Below are 27075 nucleotides of genomic sequence, written 5' to 3'. Positions count from 1 at the left end.
AGGTTTGCTTGTAAAACTAAAACGCGTTTTAACTGTTTTGTCCTAGTTGCTACCCGTTTATAGTGGGCGGAGTTTCATTTTGTAGTTTTTTTCCCTCTGTAAACAACATGCCGTCAGTTCCTGCAGATAATACAGACGATGCTAAACCCTCCAAAAATTTTGTTGCACTTTTATCAAACTTTGCTGACGATCATTTAACAGTTGTCCGGGTAAGTAGACTCGACCATGCGTGTCATTTCAATAAATTGTATAAACAGCCTGTATGATTCATGTTTTAAACGAGAAACTCGTGCATGCAATGTTATATTGTGCTATTTTATGTATTTGTTGTCCTTATGCCAACAGAGCATCAGCACATGTATTGGTCTCGCGGGGCTTCTCATAGTAGCCAGGAGCATCAGACTGGTACATGCACACACACACACGGGCGCGCGCGCATCCTAACAAATAATGTTGCCTAAACCAATGGGTCTCAACGTAGCGACCTTTTAACAATGTTGGGGGTTCTAAGTGGTTGTAGAAGGTTCTTACAATGCTGTCACAAAGTTGGCCGTAGTTTAGGCTGTCTGGACAACCACTGTATTACTTTTATAATGTTTTTAACTTATTGTTTTATATACTGATCTACTTTGATCATTTAAAGTGCTTTTTTATCCTTACTTGTAAGTCGCTTTGGATAAAACCATATGCTAAACATGTAACTGTAAATAATATAATATAGCCATTTCGGTCACACTTTACAATAAGGTTCATTAGTTAATGTTAATTAATGCATTAACTAACATGAACAAACAATGAACAATACATTTACTACTGTATTTGTTCATGTTACTTAACGTTAGTTAATTAAAATACAGTAGTTCATTGTTAGTTCATGTTAACTCATGGTGCATTATGTTAACAAGCATGGACTTGCATGTTTATAATGCATTGGTAAATGTTCAATTATGATTAATAAATTCTGTACGTGTGTTGTTCATGATTAGTTCATGTTAGTAAATGCATTAACTAACGAACCTTATTGTAAAGTGTTACCGCCATTTCCAGTTTGATATGAGTAGCAGTGTGATATTCGCACATTCGGACTTTCCCCTTAATAAAAGTATTATTTGCAAACTAAATTGCAAAATCATATTATCAGTGAATGACTATCAAAGTACAACATTGTTCACAGCCAAATAAACTGTGTTAATGTTGTTTTCAAGTCATACTTGCATGCTAAATCCGATTGAATATTCATAGTAACATGGTAAAACAATATAGAGACTTCTAAATGAACGAATGTGCGAATATAAACCAACTTTACCTCAATTAACAAGTTGTGATATGCAGCCATTTCACACTGCTACAAGTGCAATATTGCATTTATACTGTTCCCTACTGAAAAAAAATAAATAAATAAAAATATAAAAATCTTAATCCACCCTAAGCTGGGTTTAGCTGGTCGACCAGTCTGGTTTTAAAGGGGTTTTGGCCATTTCCAGCTTAGTTTCCAGGCATTTCCAGCCTTGTCTTAGCTGGTCATCTCCCAGCCTAACCAGCTAAGACCCGGCTGGAAATGGCCAAAACCCATTTAAAACCAGGCTGGTCGACCAGCTAAAACCAGCGAACTAGCCTAAGGTGTTTTTTCAGTAGGGTTCGACGGCATAATTGTGTATATAAAAGGAAAAGCAAACACAGAGAGTCTAAGAATTCTTTTGTATCAGGATTTACTTTCGTCATTAGCAATAATTAACCCCAAAAAAGCCAAAGCAAACTCTACCAGATACACTACCAGACTATGGTGTAAATACTACAACATACAAGAGAGAGATCAACTTAGAAAGTCATTTACCAGTTTTATAATGTTTTGGTCAAATGTAGGTTGAAATTATGCTGTTTTCTCCTCTAAGGGCTTATTATGTGGTCTCTGTCCCCATCTTGTGGCAGAACTACAACCGTCTTTTCTCTGCTTAGTATACGCTGCATCTCCTAAATCAGGGGTGTCAAACTCAATTCCTGGAGGGCCGAAGCCCTGCACAGTTTAGTTCCAACCCTGCTCCAACACACTTACCTGTAGGTTTCAAACAAGCCTGAAGGACTCAATTAGTTTGATCAGGTGTGTTTAATTAGGGTTGGAACTAAACTATGCAGAGCTGCGGCCCTTTTGGAACTGAGTTTGACACCTGTGTCCTAAATTATAAATATTTTAAAATACGCACTATCCGTTTAAATAAACTGCATAGTTGCAATCTAAACAACTACATTCTCACCTAAAAAAAATCCTCAAAGGTACATTGTTGTCCACCAGCTGCAATATTTGTCAAAATGTAGTAAGTTTATTGATCTGCTGTAACTCTGTGGACTAAGGCCCCATTTACACTAGTGCGTCTTAGTTTTAAAACATCGTTTTAGAATGAAAACGATCCGCATCCACATTAGCGTTTTATCCAGCGTTTCTGAGAAGCTCTCTGTCCACACCAAAACGCTGAAACGCACATCACTTGACCACACACACACTATCTACCCAGATAAGAGCTTTGCTTGTCGGACTGCTCAAGCATCTCCTGCTGGATCTAATCTCACTATATTTATTAAACGTGATATTTCATTCATCTTGTTGTCTACATCTAACGACATGTTCCCTGACGTTGGTCATTGGAATCTATTATTTGTTCTCAGGTAACGTGTTTTGGCTGAGTGCGAAGATAAGTTAATGATTATTGTAACCATGTAGCCTCTGTATATTGACTGATCGCTTGCCTTTATTTCCTATAATGTAGAAATTTATTGTATGTTATACTTTTATAATGCCCATTATCGATTATTAAAACTGATATTCAGCAAAAGAGAGGGTATGTTTAGTATTTTCACTGAAATTGAAAGGAGGCAGTTGTTATAGGCTCCGTTTTGTTGTAAATATCCACACAGTGAAGATGATTCTCATATATGCAGCACAACGCCTCAACATTTCTGCTGTCTGTTAAGTTGCGAATATCAAAATAAAATAGGCAGTTCCCTAAATTATGTTTTCATTTTATTGTTGAGAAAGTGAAACAACGTAGCCAGGATGATGTGAATAAGGTTATAAAGTACACTGTTCCCTTATGAAGATTTACCCCTGTCCTCGGAAGTCTGTTTTCCGTATCAAATTAAGGAGGGGGAGACTACAGCCTTGATCAAACTTGCAAAGTCTGAACTTGCAAGAAGAGGATGCAGGACTGAACTGTGTGTAACTTTAGGCTACTTAATATTTCGGAAAATCCCCAATCAGAGTGGCGAATGTCTGCTGCCCCGCCTCCGTTTTCAGATGTCTCCGTTTTCCCCCATCCACACTGAGCATAGCAGCAGCGTTTTAGAATGAAAACGGCCTCACCAGCGTTTTCAAAACGCTCCGTTTTCGGCGCTCGAAAACCCCGGCGTAGTGTGGTAGGATGGCGTAACCGTAGCAAAACTTATGCGTTTTAAAACGAAAACGCATTAGTGTAAACGGGGCCTAAGTAATACAGCAGGTGAGGAGGCTGTACAGGTTTTGATATTGCAGAATATTGCAGATTTAAGAACCTGACAGAATAAATATACACACTTTTCCCTGCTGTTTCACTGCAAACCTAAATGTATTTAGTAAATGTAAACAGACATTGATTTTGATGACTGCAGCACACTCCAAAATACTTGGCACAGAAGCAAAATAAAAGTTTAAAGGTTAAAGAATATCCAAATTTGACAGTTTTGAAATCTTTAGAAGTCTTAAATAAATGTAAACTGGTAATATAGGAGGATATCAAATGATTTAATTTTGTAGTTAAAAGGAAAGTTGACCTGACATAATGTTAAACATGTCTCTGTCCCAACAATTTAGGGTGGGTTGCAGCCATTAAAATCTAAACTTCTTTGTATAAAAAACAATCTATTTGCGCACAGAAAACATTGAAAATATTTTCTTTGTACGTTTGTCAATTAAATAAAGTTAAATAGAATCAGCAAAAGTCATATTCTTGATTTAAGGGGGTATATGCACACACTTAATTTCAGTCAGCCAGCCCCAGGGCTTCTGCTAAATTGTCATCTCATACAAAATCGCTGTGTTTAAGATCTGATTTCTTTAAAAAAACAGAGACCATCACTGCCTGGCTGAGATACGATTTTAAGTGTGCCTTAAATTAGATTTTTCCATGCCATGCCTTTAAAAATGGAAATTAATTTCACCCGAGTAATTTCAGTGGTGTTTTTGCACTAGCCTACTGTTAATGACGGAGTTTAAAAGGTCTTTCGTTACTTTTTACGTTTTAACAACTAAATGAATGCTGAAGTTAATGTAACTGAATGCATTGTAATTAGATAACAATGATGCTGTAAAAGGAACCTTATGAAATAGAAAATAGTCACAATAACATCTCACCGGAGTTCATCATTGGCTGAAAAACACTAGCTGTGCATGTAGCCCATTGTGTCATGTTTAGAATTGGCATTGTAAGGGCTTCTTTTATATACTACATCTTTATGATGGTGAAGTTGTGACATTCACCAGCAGAGGCTCCTAATATCCTATCAGTTTTTTTGTTGTTTTTTTTTTTGGCTCATGTTTTCTTTTCTTTGTTCTGCAGATGACCAAATTCGGCTCCGGCACTGATATTCCAGCACGGTTCATTGAGAGGAATATCATTATTAGAGGACGACTGAGAAATATCACAGAAAAAGGGCTTGAAGTGGAACACATTCCGATTTCTGTCCCTTTACTCAGTCGCCTGCTTGCTAAACGTAAGAACACACACAAGCCCTCATGTGCAGTGCTTCAGAAAGACCCCCGCACACTTTAATTAAATGTCCTACTGGTGGGCCTGTACATTTATTTCACAGCTGTCAGAGGGACCACTGTGTACATCTAAACAGCTGCTCTCAATTAAGTCTTCATCTTTAGAAGCACAAATCTCTTAGAAACAGCTTTTTATCACTCTTCATAATTGTGCTTCTGCTGTGTCAGAAAATGCGGAGAAGGGTTTTTCTTTCGCCGTCGTAGTGACTTTGAACTTGGATTGAAACCCATTGACTTATTAGAGAGTTCTCTCTCTTGTCGTCCTGTTGTTACGCTCCAAACATTGTAAAATGCAGATTCATCTGGTTTCAGTTAAATTAAACTGCTTTTGGTTTTGCAGCAACATTTGCAAATTTACAAGATTTTATTAAAGTCTTTTCAAATGAATCTCAGCAAACCATTCAATCAAAGTAATTGTATTACGAACCAGCCGTGCCTTCAAAATGAGTTTAGATGTGATTTAAATGTAACTTTTTTTTAACACTATACAATCATAGATCAAGTATCTGCATTGTAACGAGATTATGTGTGTCAGGGTCATTGTGATTCACAGATGGCTATGTTTAGCTTGGTCTCTTGGGATTCACACCATATGGACGTATATAACTTTCTCCTGTACCATCCACAGACTGATTCTTCTAGCATACATGGTATCTGCAGGGGTCCTAAAAAGCCTTATAATGTCTTAATTTTCAAAAACCAATTTTATAACTTAAAAAGTCTTAAATCCACTAAAATATTGTTTTGTAGATTTTAAATCATTTTAAACGGGTCTTAATTTTCCTGTCCATGTAAAGCTTTACTCAGTCGGGCCAACACCCATCCAATCACTTACAATATATGTCAATAAAAGTTTTAAGAAATTTTTATTTATTAACTTATTAATTCGTTTAATTTACTTATTAATGTGGTTTAATTATCTTCTTTACAATAACATTTATTTAAAATTTTTTATAAGGTCAAGACCATTTAAAAGTCTGTGTAAGTCTGAAATGTCATGACCTATCAGCAGTGCTAGACAGAATCTGTGGACATTTTTTGCTATTTCAAAATCTTCGGATTTATGCGGAATGATTTTGAGAGTATAGTAACTTAACACATGAAATAATACTTTTTATTTAAGGTCTGCTATGCATATCTAGTTAGAACCACATCTTTGGTAAACAAAGTCTCAAATAATATATCTACTTATAGACGGAAAATATTACTTTACAGACGTATTGTACATAAATCATATACATTTGCATATTACTACTGAAATCAATATGAAATCTGAATAAATATATATTTGTACACATGATTAAATGAATAGATTGAATGATGCTCAAAAGTGAAGATTTCTGCTTGTGCAGATTGAGTATGGGCCTTCCTATTAGTTTTGTTCACATATTGGTGAACAAGAAATATTTTACTCAAAAATGTAAATAAAAAAAACTACATAATTTACTCTTAAGTCATTCTTGTTATATACACTACTGTACACACCAAGGCTGCATTCATTTATTCATTTTCTTTTTGGCTTAGTCCCTTTATTAATCTGGGGTCGCCACAGCTGAATTAACCGCCAACTTATCCAGCATCTGTGTTACGCAGCAGATGCCCTTCCAGCTGCAACCCATCACTGGGAAAGGGCTGCATTTGTTAAATTAAAAATAGAAGTACAAATTGCACAATTGTGAAATGTTGTTCCATTATAAAATTAATAACATTTCTTTCAATCATTTATTTCACTGATTTTAAAGAGGAATTTTCAGCTTTAATACTCCAATTTTCAGTCACATGATCCTCAAGAAATCACTCCTAATAATAATAATAATAATTATTATTATTATTATTATAATTATAATTATTATTATTAATGGTAATGGTAATAAAAGCCGTAATGACTGGAGTAATAATATAATTTGACTCTACATACATTAAGAAGGCAAATATTTAAAATTGTAATAAAAATTTAACAACTTTCTTACATTTAATAAATTCCACCTTGATGAACGGAATAATCAAACATTCAGTTCATTTAAATTTCAATTCACCTTTATTTCTGTAGTGCTTTTACAATGTAGATGTGTCTAAGCAGCTTCACATAGAAAATCATAGTAAATTTAAATAGTGTCAGTCTAGTTTTTTAGAGTTTAAGTTCAGTTAAGTTCAGCTCAGTTCAGTGTGGTTTTATAATCACTACTGAGAGACCAAATGCTTAAGAGCAAATCCATCGATGCGCAGCTCTACAGATCCTGAACCATGCAAGCTGGTGGCGACAGCTGCGAGGAAAAAAACTTCACCAATTGGCGAAAGTGCAGAATTAAAAAACCTCTGGCCAAACGTCCTGTGCATGAAAAAACTGACCTCAAACTTTTGACCAGTAGTGCATTTAATTAACTTTTTCTGTCAAACAAACACAGTCAGAGTGGTTAAAAATGTTTATCCTGACTCTTCCATGCTCTTTAATGGTGTTGGATAATGGCTTTTATTTTGAAGCTTTTAAATGCGCATAAATCCTTCGTAAAACTACCACATAAGCCACCAGGGGGTTAATGCTCATCTTATAAAGTGGATTGATGTGTTTTTGTATTATGGTACTTTTTATATTCCTTTTTCTGCACAGCACTTTGGTTCTGTGTGTGGTGTAAAAACTGCTATATAAATTAATTGAAATTGATTTGAAAAGGGTAACAAAAATAATTCACATTTTTACAGTCATTGATTTCTGGCAGCATTATGCACGACTGATGTATACAGTGTGTGACACATGACATAAGATGCATATGTAGCAGAAGCTCAAGAAGTAGTTGTATCTTTTGGGAACCACTTACCATAACGTTTCTTTTCCACAGAAAGTAGTGATGAACAAGAAAACAAGTTGGCTTGATGTAAAATTATAATCTTATTCAGAATAATGTTTTTTAATGTGTCTGATATGGTAGTCGCACATAACTTGCAATCCGCCGACACCAGAAGTCAGTGATTGGAATTTATTATTTTAAGAGCCCCTATTATGGGTTTTTGAAAATGACCTTCTATTCAATGTGTACCACAGCTCTAAGTGAAGTGAAATCTCCAGCTAAGGATTACATCTGAAAGTGTGCCGTGTTTAAAACTATTGATTCATCTATAAAAGAGTCGACTCATACTGGTTCCAATGAATCGCCGCGTTAACGAGTCTTTAGCCGTGCCATTGTGACATCGCTAAGGAACTCAACCCCCTGCCCATTGTTGCACGCTCAGACCCAGGAAAATAGAGGCTGTTTCTCAATATGCGTTCTTCAGCGGCCTTGCGGCCTTGTGTTCTCGTGTAACGTCAGAACAGAGGACGTGTGAAACTTCCCGGATGTGTTCTTGATATCAATTCTTCCTGTCTCACCCTGAACACAGTCGACCAATCACAACTAACTATAGGTTATCCGACTAATCAGTGCATACTGTAGATACTCTGTGTGACAGAAAAAAAAACGTCATTCACACCAATGATGGCTTCAGGTTGAATTATTCTTTAAACACATAAAACAGACCTTTCTTTACATTGGTTAAAAAACCTCAATGCTTAATGTCGGCTCCGTAAGCTACTTTCCCATCATAAAAGAGCACTTTGAAAAAGAGTCTTGTTGATCTAGAGGTTTTAAAGGGTCGTTGGGCTTGACTTCGGCAGGTCAGACTGAAGCCCTCCTGGATGTGCGTTTGGCTGGGGTGGAGTTGACCTCTGAAGGGCACCACTGGATCGGTCAACAGCTGAGACCCGCTGAGACAGTTTGGCTCCGACTGATCGCTCGACAGAACGAGACCCTTCACTGCCTAGTGTCAGTTAACAAGGTGGGTGAGATATACCAGATTAGCACAGGGTCAGAGGCCACAGTTGAAGCGTTAGCTTGACAAATGTAAGGCTGTGAAGTATTGGAAAAGGATTCTTTAGGTTTACAACTTTTTACGTTTACAACTGCCAGACCTCCGTTGTCCACAACAATATTTGAAGACCCCATGATTCCTCTAGATGTTTCTGATGCACTACATTTACTTGCAAATTTTTTTCAGACTGTTCTATCTATCTATCTATCTATCTATCTATCTATCTATCTATCTATCTATCTATCTATCTATCTATCTATCTATCTATCTATCTATCTATCCATCCATCCATCCATCCATCCATCCATCCATCCATCCATCCATCCATCCATCCATCCATCCATCCATCCATCCATCCATCCATCCATCCATTTATCCATCCTTTTTCAAACTTTTATTCTATCTATCTATCTATCTATCTATCTATCTATCTATCTATCTATCTATCTATCTATCTATCTATCTATCTATCTATCTATCTATCCATCCATCCATCCATCCATCCATCCATCCATCCATCCATCCATCCATCCATCCATCCATCCATCCATCCATCCATCCATCCATCCATCCATCCATCCATCCATCCATCCATCCATCCATCCATCCATCCATCCATCCATCCATACATACATACATACATCCATAAATATATACATACATAAACTCTTTAGATATTTTTTTATCTTTAGCATTTTAATTGATAAATGTTTGAAGTAATTATTTGTAATTTAATTACCATTAAATAATTGAAAGCTTGGCAAAAATGATTTACATTACTTTTAAAAATGGGCAAGTATAATATTTACTTATTTATGTGAGTATAATATATCTTTATGGAACATGATCTTTTCTCAATATTCAAATGATTTTTGGCATAAAATAAAATTGATCAAATTTGAAAAATTAAGGGGAACCAAATAATATCGTGTAAGACTTGTAATCATTTAAATTTGATTATTATAAAAAATAATTTTTGCAATAGATGAATAACTCTATTTAACCCACTTAATCCCCCTGACTGTGTTTTCTAGGGGTCCCTCTTTAACACTTGTGTAAATGAGGAACTTTTAAGGCTTGGTTTGGCTAGGACGTCTCCTCTTGTGGTTCTGGACCCTCACTCTCAGATTTACTGGAGTCTCTATAAGCGCTTACTTCGCGCTGAAAGCAAAGCTGAGAAAAAAGGAAAAGGCCTTTGGAAGGAAGAGAGTCGCTGGGAGAGATTTACTGATGTCTTGAGGAACAATATGCTGCTTGTCTCACTTAAGAAACTCTTCAAATGGAGATCTGGTACTAAAGAAAAGTGAAACATTCCATTTTCCATGTTGGTGATTTGTTTGATGTTATTAAATATTTACTTTAAATCAGACTGATCTCAGACATAATTTCAAGAATTAAGGGAGGGAGCACGATTAAACATGTCCATCCGAGAATGTAAATGTCCATGTGTTATTCTGCTTACTGACACTTGTAAAGAATCTCCCCTTCGTGTCTTGCTCATGAAGACAGACTGTCTTTACCCCTGCTGTAATGGTTGTAGCATTCTATAATCCATCACGTTATTCATGCTGTCCTACACCTGTAGTGTCGGACCCTGTCATCATACTCCTGACAACCGGAAAGCCTTTGTACTCTGCCCTCCTCCCATAAATCCATATCCTACAGACCTCTCGGTTTTCTCTTTCCCTGGGGAGATGGGGGAGTGCTTTGTCATGATGACATGGCAGTGGGGGTCTACCAATGCCCCTGTGGAGATCCCCATTACTATAGAAACATCACAGTCTGAAGACAAAGTGTATCAGGGGGGCATTTCTCAGGGTCCTAAAAGCCATAGTGCTTGTAGAGCACACAACAGAGACTACGAGAGGGGGGAAATGCTTGAATACAATAACTATTGTAGTTCAGAACATTGTTTTCAACTAATATTATGTGGGGTCTAAAAAACTCAAAAATGCAAAAATAATTTAATTATTAAAAATGTTACATCATGCATGTGAATTGTAAATTGGTATTCAGAACGTTGTAGAATCTATGCAGATGCTATTTTTCTCTACTAAGTAGAGCCAACTTAATAGTTTTAGTCATTTTCACCTATCTATGTGACTAGGGAGGAGAAACACAAGAGAAAAGTTTTTCCAGTTGTGTACATTGCTGTGGTGTAAATGTACTCTGTGTTTGCTTACATTGTCTGTAAAAAAACACAGCATTCCAAAAAAACATTTTATTTGTTTCACATGATTTTATTGCGATTTCATGAGGGAAAATAAAGATAACTGAAGCACATTTTATCACAATTGCTTTTTTTAACTTACAACATTTATTTAATTTAGTTTAATGTGTGTTACGCCTGGTTTATACTTGTGCCTTGTGCGTTGTCATGCATTTATACTTCTGCATTCTATTTGTGTTGCTCTGCAATAACACTTCTTAAATGCTAGCTGGGGTCCGTTCTTCGTACCTCGCTTAAATGATCTAAGATTATTTGGCAGATCCTGGATCTTTTCATCTTGATAACTGATCTCTCGCTAATTTGGTTCTTCAAACAAGTTCGCGAATCAGATTAGACTGTCTGTATAAACTGATCTGAGATCGCTGCGTCTGTTGTGAAGGACAGGTCTATCGATCCTCGAAATCATGATCAGCAATGCAACGATTGGCTGACGGCACAACTGCGTAATGACATCATCTGATTAATATTCAATTATCCATGTGAGCTAAATTACATCAAATTAGCTGTAAACGGCTTGTTAAATATGACACGCAATAACCTTCAACATTTGTTGTGAGCTGCAGGCTTTACACTGTCATGTGTCAAGAGTATTCATCATGTATTACAATGCAAATCAATGTATTTAGTTCCACATTTAGAAAAGATTTTCTTTATTATAGTTTTTTAATCGGTGTAAAGAATTACTGGTTGTTTACAAAAGCATTTTCATATTGGTAAAGGCGTCTGCAACTTTTGTGAAGCATCAAATCACCAGCATATTAACTATCAAAACATGTTTATGACTGCTGAAATGTATTATTGCTTTTAAAAAGTCACATATTGTGCATTTCTATTATAAACAATTTGTACTAAAGCGATCTAAAAAGTTCATATCAATAAGTTTTCTCTTTGCACCACCAGGTGGCAGTCTTTGTACTTTCATTTCGAGGGTGCAGATTGCATACGTTTTATTAATATGTATAACTTAATTTATTTTATTAATGACTATAACTTTGTATATATAGTTTAAAAATATGTACCATTTTCCCAAGTGTATATAACTACTACTGTAAGAAAATATCAGAATTCCGAACATACTTTCTGTATTATCTTTGCATGCACTGAGCCGATCTAATCCTGTTTATATGAATTGAACCTGCTCCCGATCAGGTTTGACCTAGCAGAACTGTTGCTATGACAACAGCTCTCGGATCAGCTTTGAAGAACGAAACAATCCTGGATCATGTCAAATCGTCAATATCCAAATCCAGCTTACTGAGTAATCCACGTACGAAAAACGGACCCCTGGCAGTAAGGTTTTTATGTTCCTCTATATCAAGTTTCTTCGCTGGTGTTTTTTTTTTTTTTAACGCTACCTTAATGTAGAAGTAGCTCAAACACGCAAATGTGCAACAGCTTTAATCATAAGGTACACAAAAAACAAAACTTTCCATCTGGACCTCCTTCATGGGACCTGATACTTGTAAACACTCGCTCCAATGGGTTCACGCAGCTCTCGGTCCCGCCCAGACTAGTCAGCACTACCAAGCTGACCAATCACAGAGCTTGCACTATGCGTTGTTGCGTTGTGTAGTAAAATTGTTTTGATCATCAGCGATGTGTGCATCAGCGACGGCCATGGCAACGGCCATGCAACCACATGCAGGCTGGACCAGAGCATACATGTGCTCTTGATGCAGAAGTATAAATCCGCCTCGTGAGTTTTACTCACAATTGTTTATTGTCTAGATGGATAAAAAAGTATATATATTTTCCAAAGTATTTATTTTCCAAATATAATTGAAATGTTATCAGTGGACGACACAGGGTTGGCTCAGTGGTTAGCACTGTCACCTCACAGCACCCCACAGGTTGTTGGTTTCGACTGGGTCAGTTGGAATTTCTGTGTGGAGGTTACATGTTCTCCATGTGTTTATGTGGGTTTCCTCTAAGTGCTCTGGTTTCCCCCACAGTCCAAAGGCATGCACTATAGGTGTATTGAATAAGCTACATTGGGTGTAGTGTATCATTCATTCATTTTCTTTTCGGCTTAGTTCCTTTTATTAATCAGGGGTCGCCACAGCGGAATAAAACGCCAACTTATCCAGCAAATGTTTTACGCCGCAAATGCCCTTCCAGCCACAACCCAACACTGGGGAACACCTATGCACACTCTTCCAAACACATACACTATAAACAATTTAGCTTATCCAATTCACTTATACCGCATGTCTTTGGACTTCCGGAGCGTCTGGAGCAAACCCACACGGATAACTTCTCCACACAGAAATGCCAACGGCCAGTGACCTTCTTGCTGTAAGGCGATCGTGCTACCCACTGCACCACCATGCTGCCTCATGTTGGTGATCTGACAATGCATTTTTAAAAGCAATAATTTAGATTATTAGTTATTTTTACTTTTTTTCATTTTCCCCAAAATGACAAAGGGTAAACAAGCAAACTTGCAGAGAAGGTGTAGTCTTGTTAGTCTTTAAACAAACTTAAGTAACATCCCCCTCGTGGGTTTTCTCAACAGTGAGAGTGCAGCGGTTTTGTTTTCGCCTCAGTTCTCAGTGGCAATAGTCTATCTACTCTAATGGGCACAAGGGTGGGGGAGTGACCAGGGAAGTTTCCTGCCCCCTCCATTCGGCCTTTGTTGTGCAAATGTCCCTTTCGACTATGGCAGAGATGCTGGACTCTTATTGGACAGACGGTTTGAATTGTAAGGTGCATTGGGTCTGAGTGTAGACTTTGAACTGGGAGTAACACAGACAAGACCTGTGGAAACTGTGGAAGGACTGATGAGTGAGAGATGTGTGTGTGTGTTCACGTGGAGAGAGAGTGAGAGAGAGAACCGAGCTTCTCTCTCCTCACTGTATCAAATTCTATGCTTAGAATTTTGAACTCCTAAATTGATGTCGCTACTTTTCTGTTTTTTTAGTTATTGTTACAATATTGATGTTATTTTAAGTTATTCTATTATTTAGTGTGTTCAAAAATAGAGCAAACCCAACAAGCAATACTTTTTAGGCTGTAGTCTATTTTACCTTTTTAAAATGTGTTATGCATTATTATTACAAAGTTTTATTTGTTTCAAGAATTTATTTATTCATATTTAATTTCTTTTGTGTTTTTTTTCTTTTTTTAAATCTATCTATCTATCTATCTATCTATCTATCTATCTATCTATCTATCTATCTATCTATCTATCTATCTATCTATCTATCATTTGTATTTATACATATAACTTGGCTTTTAAATGAAAGTCTACATAATTAGATTTTTTAAATGTTAGGATTAAAAACATGTCATTAAAATTATTTCAGGAATCAATTACTATTATTCTCAAAGAAAACGAACAAACGGTCTAATTCAAGAATAAGCTATCAACTGTTTAATTATACCCTGCGTTTTGTTCATCATCCGTCAATCCGTTCCTAAATGTCCTCTCCTGGTTTTTGCGGCTGCTCTTCTCTGCTCGGGTCACTTACCAGTCCGGAGGTTTTGAATGAGAGCGGACACTTACGGTTGAGTTAAACAGTAAACACTGCTTTACAAGGAAGGAGAATCTTGGAGTCGCGTGTGTAGAGAAAAATAGCCCACATACATGATGAAAAGTGTCGAGGCTGACTTTGTAAACAAAGTGGATTTATAAGCAAACTCTTGAGTCAGAGGAACTGAAGTAAGTGATTTGTCTCTGTTCTTTGTTGAGAGCAGGTGCACGTTATGAACGATACTCAGACGAAGTAGTTTCACTTTTTCCCTCTTTCTTTTAGGATTAACATTTCTGCTCAATTATGAAATGTGTCAGTGAACTTTCATGCTGCTATCATGAAAAAAGTTACATCTGTCTATCTATATATTATATTTAATCTATTACACCACATTATTGTAGCTACTACTGACAGTCTGTACGCTTTAGGTTTAGTATTAGTTTTAATTCTAATAATTCTTCAATTCTTATATATATATATATATATATATATATATATATATATATATATATATATATATATATATATATATATATATATATGCACACACAGTTTAAGTCAGAATTATTTTCCCTTTTTCACATTTTTTTCTTGTTTTTTAAATATTTCCCAAATGGTACTTAACAGAGCAAGGACATTTTCACAGCATGTCTGATAATATGTTTTTCTTCTGGAGAAAGTCTTATTTGTTTTATTTAGGCTAGAATAGAAGCAGTTTTACATTTTTTAAACACCATTTTAGGGGCAAAATTATTAGCCCCTTTAAGCTATATATTTTTTTTCAATAGTCTACAGAACAAACCATCATTTCCAGCAGATGAAATAATTTTGAATGATTTACACCAAGAAAGAGTTTTACATGCATTATAACTGTTAAAGTATTTTAAGGAGTTCACTTATAAACCAAAGTCATTTCTGAAAATAAAAAGTAAGGGTGTTTCTTTGAAAATTTACATTTATGAATGTAAAATTTAGCCAGGGTGAAGCAATGGTGCAGTAGGTAGTGTTGTCGCCTCACAGCAAGAAGGTCGCTTGTTCGAGCCTTGGCTGGGTCAGCTGGCGTTTCTGTGTGGAGTTTTCATGTTCTCTCTGCGTCCATTTGGGTTTCCCCCTCTGGGTGCTCCGGTTTCCCTCACAGTCCAAAGATAAAAAATGTACTGGATAAGTTAGTGGTTCATTCCGCTGGGGCGACCCCAGATAAATAAAAGTACTAAGCTGAAAAGAAAATGATTGAATGAATGAATAAATAATATTTAGCCAAAAAATAAAAAATAAATAAATTTACTATCACAATCTAAGTTCAAAGTGTAACCAAAGAATACAGTTTTTGGGGAAATACAAAAGTATGGAAATAAGAATTTTTTTTATGAAATTAGAAAAGTCAACCCAAAACACTTTACAGTAAGTGCACTCCCAGAATAAATGATTTAGTGTTTTATTATATTGAGTACAAAATAAGCTTCTAGGGGAAATATTGTTATTAAATTGATGATATTAAATATTTATATATAGAAAGAGAGAGCGAGACAAGCTATACAATGTATGACACAACATTTATTTTACTAGTGGTAGTCTGCATAATTTACAGTTTGAAAGATGATTGAAATATCATCTTTATTTGTACATAACATATAAAGAGGATGGCTTAAAACAAGATTGAGGTAAAATTGATATATTCACACATTTGGACTTTCTCCCTAATAATATAATTTTAGAAAAGTATTTTTTGCTAATTATAAATAGTAAAATCATATTAGCAGCCAAAGACTTTCAAAGTACAACATTTTTCATGGTTAGTTAAATAGTGCTAATGCTGTTTTGACTTCATACTTAAATGTGATTTCAGACTGATTATTTAAAGCACCACGGTAAACAATATGGAGCAAGTTACAAGTTGTCACTGAACAAATGTGTAAATATAAAGCCAGCTTTACCCCAACTTAAACAAGCCGACATGCAGGTGGCCTTCCTGAGAGGATTTAGAGAGTCTGGGAAGCATTATTTAAATTTTACTGACTACTTGATGTTACATGGAAGTTTAGTGTAAGTCAGAACACATTTTGGCCAGAACTTCACTATAGTGTTCTTGCGGGCTGGTAAATTTATCTGGGCGTGTGCCGTTTCCTCAAGCTTTCAATGTTCACTGTTACTCATGTTCAACATTTTCAAAAACCATTTACACCAGACAAATGTGCAGCAAAAATGACCGAGTGCTTTGGTCTATTTTAAATCTGCCAGCTTTAAAATGGAGCTCAACAAATTAAAAAAAGCTCAAGGATTTTACAAGATTACACTGTTGATGTTCAACCCATAGCCAATTAATCTCTTTGGAAAAACTCTACAGAGCTGTTTCCGCTCAAAAAGAGTTTATGAAAAGTGAAAGTGCAGACAGATCTTTGCAAATTTAAAGAAAGATACTTCACTTTGCAAGGCTTCATCAACAAACTCGTTACCTACTTATATATTCATGCACTGACGCTACATTAGGTGCATATACATGACCTGTCTCTGGCTTTATAAGATGCCTTCACACAGAGAATTACATTAGACTCCAATAAATGTCAGACACACTTGGGAAAGGTTAGGCTTTGCAATTGAGACAGTCTTGCATTTGTCACTGTAAAGAGCTCCTATTCAAAGTGTATGCATATTTCTGTGTATTGGAACGCGCTGAGTAAAATGACTCCAGTGTTTTCCAGGCACGTCGTATCATTTTGCTCCCCTACTCGGGTGTAGCGTGGGGCGGCAAACAAGCCTCTGTGTGGAAGCGGAGACCAGATTAATTATTTAGCCTTTATTATCCGAGAACAGAAGACAAGACTTGTTAACTGTATGCTTTGTGTCCTCACTATGGCTTTAGTCAAGTTAGTCCCCGGCAGCCTTGAAACAGATCCCAGTGTCTGTCACTAGTTCTGGGTCATGGTAAATATGTCTGCCCCTCCTACTGTATAGATCAGCCATAGCCATGGACGTTTCAGTGCATTCGTTAGGCTTATGCAACGTTTACTGTTGGTTTTTAACACTTGCTTTCTTTTTTTAAATGAAATTTTGATATAGGCAGATTTATCATTCATTTATTTTCTTTTCGGCTTAGTCCCTTTATTAATCAGGAGTCGCCACAGCGGAATGAACCGCCAACTTATCCAGCATATGTTTTACACAACGGATGCCTTTCTAGCTGCAACCCACTCATTCACACACATATACGGACAATTTAGCTTACCCAATTCACCTATAGCGCATGTGTTTGGACTTGTGAGAGAAACCAACGCAGGAAGAACATGCACACAGAAATGCCAACTGACCCAGCCAAGGCTTAAACCAGTGACCTTTTTGCTGTGAGGCGACAGCACTACCCACTGTGCCACCGCGCCACCCCTTCCAAACAGATTGAAATAAGTAAAAAAGTTTGGTCCACCAGCATTTTATGTATCAAGCTGAATTTAGGTGCCATCTATTTCCTGTCTTATATTAGAGAAGTGTAGTTTAAAGTATAGGTACATTGACAGCATGACAGAAATACTGTAATTACACGATTTGAGGATTCTTTTGTGGATATATGCAGTGTTGGGTAAAAAAGTGATATTACAATTTTAATCTTTTTCTTTAAAAGTACAAAAACGTGAATATAGCATACCACATACTTTCACATTGCTGTACTTAAAAGAGTAACTAACACAATTAAAGTTATTTAAGATTGTAACATATTACTCTTTTCCCCTACACTGGATATAGGCTTACTGGAAGCTATCTTTACCTAGATTACAGAGTTTTTTACAACCTGTAGGCAAAATAAAGATCTTCATCAATGGCAAGTTTAGTTTCCTAAAAGGAATAGTGTAGTTAAAATTCCACATTATTAGGTCTTTTTGTTTGTTTTGTGCCTTATAGTAATCCCTTTACTTATTCTGGGTATATGAAACTGTTGCAAAAGTTTCAGTGTGTATGAGCTGTCAAATCTAATCAAACTGAATCTTGAAAAACTGTACATCTTCTTGCAAAAATGTTTGAACCTGGGATCCTTTACACTTTCTAATGTGTGTAAATTATTACTTAAAGAGATATGGCTTTTGAAAGGAGGTGTGTTCCCAAACCCCATTCCTAAACCTTCCCCTCTTTGTTGTATGAGCAATGTATGAATCAGACTGTACAAATGAATATGAATTACGTCTTAATAAATAAAAAAGTTCCGCATTGCTGTGAGTTTGTATTGGAAACACTGCTGGTTCCCAAAAAGTATATAACTAAACTCTAAAAGTGAAGATTTGATGTTATTTATAACTTGATTGTTCAACCTCACAGAAGTGCTCTGTTTGTTAACAGAGTTATTGAATGTTAAAATACTGTGAATATAATAATAAAAAATAAAAAAAACAAGGAACATCCTGGTTCTGTTTCCTCGCTCTTTGTTATTCTTTTTTTATGTATTATAGAAGTATCGGATCGGGTTTCGTTATCAGTAGATACTCAAAATCAAATGACTTGGGTTCAGACCCTAAGGAAAAAAAAGAGATCGGCACATCCCTAACTTAAATAACGTCAGATTAACATTCGAGGTATATGTGAATGAATTCTAACTGCTAAAAGTTTGTTTTGATCATCATTCTAAATCTGATGTATATAAGCAATTTTTTTCCTATAATCTAGCTTTTTATGAAACTTGCCAGCATTCAAGAGTTGGTTAAAAAGAGTATGTGTGAGGTTAAATTATTTACCGTTTTTTAAAATGATCAAATATGCTGTTGCTGAATTTTAAGTATACATGCCTGCTGTTTATGTACTTATATCTTTCGACAATAATTTCTCATAAATATCACATTAGGATGCAGCAGTATTTTACTTTGGCTTTACGGACATTAAGAAAGGGTCTAACTTACCCCTTATTTACAATTTTTCAGAAGAGCTCACATTCTGTAACTCGCAGACTCGCAGTTACAAATTGTAAATACAAATATTTCAGCAAGATCAGATTTTTACCACCTGTTGACAGCAATGACGTGAAAACACTCAAAATAGTAAGTAAAGATTTTTTTATATAGCACCTTTTACAGACAATAAATCACAAAGTGCTTTACAATAAAATAAAACCAGAAAAAAAGGTAAAATAAATAAAAGAATACAATAAAAGAAAAGAAAACATATCAAATCAAGTTCAAAATCCAAGTAAATACCACTGCAAAGCCAGCTCACCATACTGTTAATTAAAAGCTTGACCAAAAACATGTCTTTAAATGTTTAAAAGTTTAACTGATCCCAGAATTAAATAGAAATAGCAGTGACTTCAGCAGTAAAATGTAAATAAGTAGTTGTTTAACATTTCATGATTGTTTTATAATAGTTTAATGAATGCTTTAACTCAACTGTGTTCATTAATATAGTTCAGAATGACAACAAAAGTCATAAAGTGCAGTTTAATATAGTATTTAAGTAGATAAGATTGCACCATTATGTCTTTCTTTTCTCTTTATTTTATTTAAAACCTGTTTTAACACATTTGAATCTGTTTTTGATCGTTTTTATTCTTTGTTGTTTTTATTTTCTTATAATTGTTTCTTTTTTCTTCCTGTTTATGTAAAGCACCATTGTGTATGAAATGTGTTATATAAACTTGCCTTGCATAAGTAAAAAAAGTATTTACATTTAGATTTATTAATAAGATGCTTAATAAGATGTTAACTACAAATTGATTTGGGGATGTTGCCAGCATTTCGTTTAGCTATAAATTTAATTGAAACAATTATTGTAGTAATTCGAAACTATGTTAATTACAACAGGGTTCAAAACTGGGCAAAATAAAGAGTTCAGTTTGTTAAAACTAAGTTATTTAAACATACCCATTTCATATTTTGTCTTGCATTCCATTTATTTATTTATTTATTTTATTTATTTATGTATTTTTGTTTGTTCTTCTGAGGTGCAGCTTGTACATGAAGATTTTATCTTGGTCAAAATATTTGAGCTTTTTTGCTGCATTGATCTGTATTGTGTTTGACAGTGAGAGTGAGTGTGAATAAGCACTCTTTCTACAGGATAAAGGATCTAAAGAGGGGGCTTGTGGGAGGAAAGTATCTTGCTTTACAGTCAGAGGGGGCATGGGGTCACTGGCTGAGACTCGACCCCCACTGTTTAATCTATTTTAAGTGCTGTCACCCCAATCATCTGTGCTCAAACCCTCTCATATTGGTTAATTAACTTTTCTTTTATCTGATATAATGACTCACATGCAAGAATCACAATTGACACAGGCTTAAAATTTAGTCTTTGGTTCTGACCTTCTGTCTGTGTTCGCATTACTTATGTGGAAAAAGTGAGAAAAAATAATGCATCAGAACTTATAGACCTTTTTTACATTTCCAGGTTTCTCAGTAGCCAAAGTCGTAGTTGGAAAAACTTAGAGCGCAGTGAATGGGAGAATACAAAAAACTTTTTTTTTCTTATTTTCTCAAATAATAAAAAAAACTCCATGATGATGTTATAAAGACTTTCAGAAAAAGGAAAAAAAAATAGTGTGAGACTGAAAACGGCAGTCAGAGGAGAGAATAACATCAGATTGACTGTCTTGTCCCATAGACGCTGCATTAGAAAAGCCTTGCACAAGTGATAATTAGTTTTTTGTAATTTGAAGCAAAGATGATATACAGTTGAAGTCAGAATTATTAGTCCCCTTTGATTGTTTTTCTTTTTTAAATATTTCCCAAAAAAAAAGAGCAAGGAAATTTTCACAGTATTCATTAATTATCATTTTCTTTTCAGCTTAGTCCCTTTATTAATCTGGGGTCGCTACAGTGGAATTTTTTCTTTTAGAGAAAGATCAGAGAAAGAAACATTTTAAGGTCAAAATTATTTGCCCCTTTATTTTTTCGATAGTCAGAACAAACCATCGTTATACAATACCTTGCCTAATTACCCTAACCTGCCTAGTTAACCTAATTAATCTATTCAAGCCTTTATATGTCACTTTAAGCTGTATAGAAGGGTCTTGAAAAACATCTTGTAAATATAATTTTCTGTCATCATGGCAATAAATAAAATAAACAAACAAACAAATCAGTTATTAAAATGAGTTATTAAAACTAATATGTTTAGAAATGTGTTGAAAAATCTGCTCTTTGCTAAACAGAAATTGTGGAAAAAATAAACGGGACTAATAATTCAGAGGGGCTAATATTTCTGACTTCAACGTACATAAATACATTTAAATATTAAATATTTATTACATATTAAAACATTTCAAGGATTTAGGATGTTGATGACCATTAAACACGTCATAACAGGCTCGTGAAAAGGGTCCATTGGTTTGCAGGGTTCCTACACAGTTTAAAAAAATTTGGAATAGGACAGCATGATACTGGATAATATGCGATATTCTTGTTGAGTTTTGCGATAATGATATTTCTTACTATATAACTAACTTAAAAAACACAATTTTATCGGCTATTAAAATGAAAACACATTTATTTTTGGTAATGATCATACAAAAATAAACAGCAATACATTTTTCGAAGCTAGTTAAATTAAATAATAATTATAATATTAAAATAATTTAATATAAGAATAAAAATCATATCACCTTTCATTCATCCCCTTATGTCAATCCAAACCTTTAAGAATAAGTCCCTTATTTATTCATTCATTCTTACATTTATTCATTCATTCATTCATTTTCCTCCGTCTTAGTCCTTTTAATCATCTTAAGAGTTCCCAAAGTTGAATGAACTGCCAATTTACCAGCGTATGTTTTACACAACGGATGCCCTTTCAGCTGCAACCCAGTACTGGGAAACACCCACTTAGAATGTACACACATACACTACGGCCAATTTAGTTTATTCAATTCACCTATAGCGCATGGACTGTGGGGGAAACAGGAGCACTATTTTTTTTTGGATAGTGTACAGAACAAACCATCAATATACAAAAACTTGCCTAATTACCCTAACCTGCCTAACCTAATTAACCTAGTTAAGCCTTTAACCCCTCAAACTCCGACAAACTAAGACTTTCGCTTTAAGATTTAAAGGGCTAGCATTGCACCAGACCCCCTTAAGTGGTTTCGTTTGAAAGTGTAGAAGCTATGTTTTTTGCACATATGCATCAATTTGGTTTTTATTCTACTGTACAAAAGTTACTTACACTTAAATACACAGTGTTTTGGACACCCGAGCTGGGTATTTACCATTGGTTCATTTTCATGTTTTTCATATGGTTCATATATGACACATGTACAAGTTATAGCTCAAATGAAAGCTCTTACCGGTGCTCGTACGGTTCTAGCTTTCTTTTTACTGAATTATATTCACATATCAAACAGTTGTTGAATGAATTGCTGTGTTTCCATGGCGCAGAAGTGAAAACAATTTATTTATGATCAATAAGCAGCCCCACATAGCACCTCTCATCAGTTAGAATACAATAACATTTGCATAGATTATGGTAGAGACATTCCTATGATTACATACATGTGCAGAAACCACCAAAATTAATTACAGCAAGCTAGACCCCACAGAACCTAAAAGGTACACTTTCAAATGTGAGATTATAAAAAAAACAAAAACACCTCTTTTTTTTAGGTGTTTATTATAACACAGACAACATATACAGTTATTTTATAGAAAATTCAAAGGGTTTTCTTTAAAATGATACCAAATATTTGCTTTTACACCTCTGCATGTGGTTTTGGGAAGCTTTTAAATTTGGGTAGGCAAAATCCAGGCGAAAATCCCAAAATAGCTTTTGACTTTAGAAAGTTAAATGTCCTTTAAGCTGTATAGAAGTGATATAAAAATATCTAGTCAAACATTATTTGACTATTATTTAAAAAATATTATTATGTTTAGAAATGTGTTGAAAAAAATCTGCTTTCCGTTAATCAGAAATTGGGGAAAAAAATAAACAGGGCGCCTAATAATTCAGGGGGGCTAATAATTCTGACTTCAACTGTATATAGACATGGTCAACACATGTAGATGGTCAAGACGATGTGCTGCAGTTCAAACCGAGCATCAGAATGGGGAAGAAAAAAAGTGACTTTGAATGTGGCATGGTTGTTGGTTCCAGACAGGCGGGTCTGAGTATTTTAGAAACTGCTGATCTACTAGGATTTTCATGCACAACCATGTCTAGGATTTACAAAGACTAGTCCAAAATAGAGAAAATATCCAGTGATTGGCAGTTCTGTGGGCAAAAATGCTTTGTTGATGCCAGAGGTCAGAGGAGAAAGGCCAGACTAATAAAAAAAGTCAACAGTAACTCTAACTTGTTACTAATAAAGTGGCCGGTGAGTGTATGTATATAGATTGCATAGATAAAATAAAAAGTCTTCATTAAAAAAACAGTCATTTTGTGCTAAATTGTTTATTTCATTGCTTCGCAAAATACATTGTTTGCAGTAATACTTTTTTATAATTTATGGGAGTGAAATATTACACTCCAGACAGAAACATTAATAACAGCATCATGAGAAAGTTTTACTCATGAAAGTTCAATGTTATGCACTGTTAATTGATAAATTAATTGTGTATAGAAACAGAAATGATACTACAATCGTTATCAAGATATGAGATGATGTATATTGTGAATTTGTGATATGCAATTTTTGCCAAATTGCCCAGCTCACTAATATATTTAAGTAGTTACTAATATATTTAGTTGTCAAACACCCAGCAATTTAAATCTTTTCAGTGTCAGTGTGCTTTAAAAAAACTCCAAAGGTTTGCATCGATGTGATGTAAAAAAAATATGTCCGCTGTCATCATTCTCCCACTCACAGAGCTTGTTACTAAAACGAGTCAATCACTGATTTGCTTCTACTACAGAAGCCAAAGACGCAGGCCTTACATAATCTAGGAAAGTTATATTTTTTCCCTTCACAATAATGGGACCCAGCCAAACCAGATTGTGCTCCTCAGGGGCAGATGGGACTTTCTTATGACAGTACAAACAGCATGGTTTATTGAAAAGCCAAGTGCTCACATTACCACACTCTGACACTATAATCATTCTCAATTTTCCCTCTGTGTGTGGATAATGCCTGCTGAAAGGGGCTGCTAGCCTCTTATCCCACAGCTAATGTGCCTCATAGTCACTCGCAGGAATCATTTTTCAAGCACATGTGACAGCTTTTGATTACCCTCGCATTTATATTCCAGCTATTTTGACAGTAAGCAACAAATTGCTAGATGAGAGAAACCAGGGGAGTTGAACAGAGTGAAGGGTTTTATCCTCAACACTAATGCTGGCCAGTGTTTTACACGTCTTCTGTGCTATACTAACTGTGTAATCACCCTTAAGATGCAAGACCACCTTTTGATATGAGCCAAATCTTGACAAGAAAGTTCAGTTCAGATTGACAGTCATTTCTCTTAAAGACCAGATGAGAACACAGATGAATGCACTGGAGATCACACACTTCCTATACTGACATTTTAAAAACGTAATCCATAAAAGGATTTGAAGGAACACATCACTTTTTTGAAAATAGGCAAATTTCTTTAGTGAATTTACAATTCACCAAACAGTTTGTTTTGTTTATTTATTATTATTAATTAATAATTAATTAATAATTAAATTTATTTATTTATTTTTACCATTTTTAATGAGTCAGCTAATCTCTGGGTCTGGCACGATTACTTTTAGCTTGGCATAAATCATTGAATCGGATTAGACGATTAGCATCTCGCTAAAAAAAAAAAAAAAAGAAAGAATTTAGATATTTAATATTATTTAAAGCTTGACTCAACATTAAGTACTTAAATTGTGTTCACTTCAGTCTGACTTTCTAATCATTAAGTCAGACTGACACGTAATAATAATTACATATATTTATTACATAATATCGAGGCAGCACAGTGGTTCAATGGTTAGCACTGTTACCTTACCGCAAGAAGGTCACAGTTTCCAGTCTCAGCTGGGCCAGTTGGAATTTCTGTGTGGAGTTTCTATGTTCATCTTGTGTTCACCTGGGTGCTCTGGAGTGAAACTTTACTACATCCAATCAAAATGGTTGCAACTTCCTGTTTCTGTGGACTTTAAATGGCACTTATGATGAAAATCATCTTTCTGAAGCTGTTTGGACAGAACTGTTTGTACATATAGTCTGTCCGCAGTCATACTGAAGTGATATAAACACAATAAATCTCTCTTTTTTTTTTTTTTACATTTCTTGATTTTAAAATAGGATCCAAATCCCTCCCATTTTGAGACCCATGTGATGTAGGAGTGCGGTTTGCTTGGCCGTAGTAACACGTATAATCATATCCACAAGACAGGACGTGCACAAAGTAACAGAGATTAAAAGATCTGTTCAGCTCTCTGTGATCATCAGTCATCATCAAATGTGATCGAGAATGAGTTTTACAAGTTTAAAATGACTTTAAAACATTACATGTTTGTAATGAATTACAGCGATTTTACCATCTTTATCACCACAGCCGCATTTCAGGACGTTTATTAAAGTAGAAACTTCAATCCCAGTTTAATTGTGGATGTTAAATCAGGTTTATTTTGCACATTAACATAATGGATATCCTTACAGCATTGGATATTAATGTGTATCCCGTCACATTTGCAGTTGCAAAACAATGCAAAGTTAAACGCAAGCGCTGCGTGTGTTTGTCCATTTTGTGTGTGTGTGTGTGTGTGTGTGTGTGTGTGCGTGTGCGTGAACTTTGTAACGTCATTGTGCAGAAAGACTTGAATTAACTCCACAACAAATACATCAAATAATCATTGAGAAAGTTCTTACTGTAATATTTCTCACACATGTTACATGAGATCTGCTTCCTTTATGTCTGTCACTGTGCTGTTTATCTCACACAACTGAGGCAGAGATTGAGGCACACTCTGACAAGCACGTGGGAATGGTGGGTGGGGAGAACTATAGCATTAAAGGCACTGGCAACAAAAACAGCTACATTTAGAGCAGAAAATCCCAATATTCTTGAAAAGGTATGAAAATCAAGGTGCATTGATACGCATTGAGCAACATTAACCAAAGTGAGAAGTGCAAAATATGAATCACTTGACCCAAATCATCAAATGTAATTACATTTGAGACATTTTTTAAAAAAAAGAATCCATTATTTATTTATGTTTAACGTGAATGAACATAGCTAGATAGGCTAGGAAATATCAAGCAAATATTTATAATATTGAAAAATGTATAATGTTGAAATGTTGCTGGTATATGGAACAATCAAATTACTTGGCTATAATTGGCTTTTTAAAACCTAGTAGAAAAAAATCGATGAAAATGATTAGTTCTGCTGCTGTTTATAAAATCCAGTTTTGATGATATATAATGAGTTTGTTTTAATATAATAAAAATTAATTGAATAAAACTTAGTTTTAATAGCTGAAACTTAATTGAATTCATCTTCGTGTACCTAAATGATTCGCAGCTTTAAGAAAAGCATGCTGGGAAATAGATGTGTCCTGTAACAGTTTTATTTTATGTTTATTATCTTAAGTTGTCCTGTATAAAGAACTTAAAAAGTGCATTTGATACATATGTTATTGTTTAATTCAATCAAATGTGCTTAGTAAAAGATCAGAGTATTTACCTGGACTGTCTGTGTAGATTTGTACTTTTAAAAGTAGCTATTTTTCATTTACATCTTTGTTACCGGTCACCCATTTCCTCTGTTAGGACTTTTACTTTAACAGCACCTGTTGCCTGTTTGTCTGCTGGTGATTTATGGAAAATCCTGAGGGAGAAAGTTCCGGAAAATGTAGGA

General features: G+C 35.0%; 2 protein-coding genes across 2 annotated transcripts in view; both read left to right on the top strand.

Annotated features, from left to right (window-relative positions):
• The first annotated feature begins 91 nt into the window (after positions 1 to 91).
• Positions 92 to 10926, top strand: miso1 (mitochondrial inner membrane subdomain organizer 1). Its single transcript, NM_001144796.1, has 5 exons — positions 92 to 209; positions 346 to 405; positions 4587 to 4740; positions 8445 to 8605; positions 9673 to 10926. The coding sequence occupies exons 1-5, from the start codon at positions 108 to 110 to the stop codon at positions 9943 to 9945; spliced, it is 750 nt and encodes a 249-aa protein (NP_001138268.1). The 5' UTR covers positions 92 to 107; the 3' UTR covers positions 9946 to 10926.
• Positions 10927 to 14363: 3437 nt separating this feature from the next.
• The window catches only part of plch1 (phospholipase C, eta 1), a 157788-nt gene continuing 145076 nt past the window's right edge, over positions 14364 to 27075 (top strand). The window contains exon 1 of the mRNA XM_087293312.1: positions 14364 to 14529. The gene's annotated coding sequence lies outside the window, so the exon portion shown is untranslated. The remainder of the gene's footprint in view (positions 14530 to 27075) is intronic.

Source organism: Danio rerio, chromosome 18, assembly GCF_052040795.2.
Source record: "Danio rerio strain M-AB ecotype USA chromosome 18, GRCz13ab, whole genome shotgun sequence".
NCBI lineage: Eukaryota > Metazoa > Chordata > Actinopteri > Cypriniformes > Danionidae > Danio > Danio rerio.
This window is presented reverse-complemented; position numbering and strand designations above follow the sequence as displayed.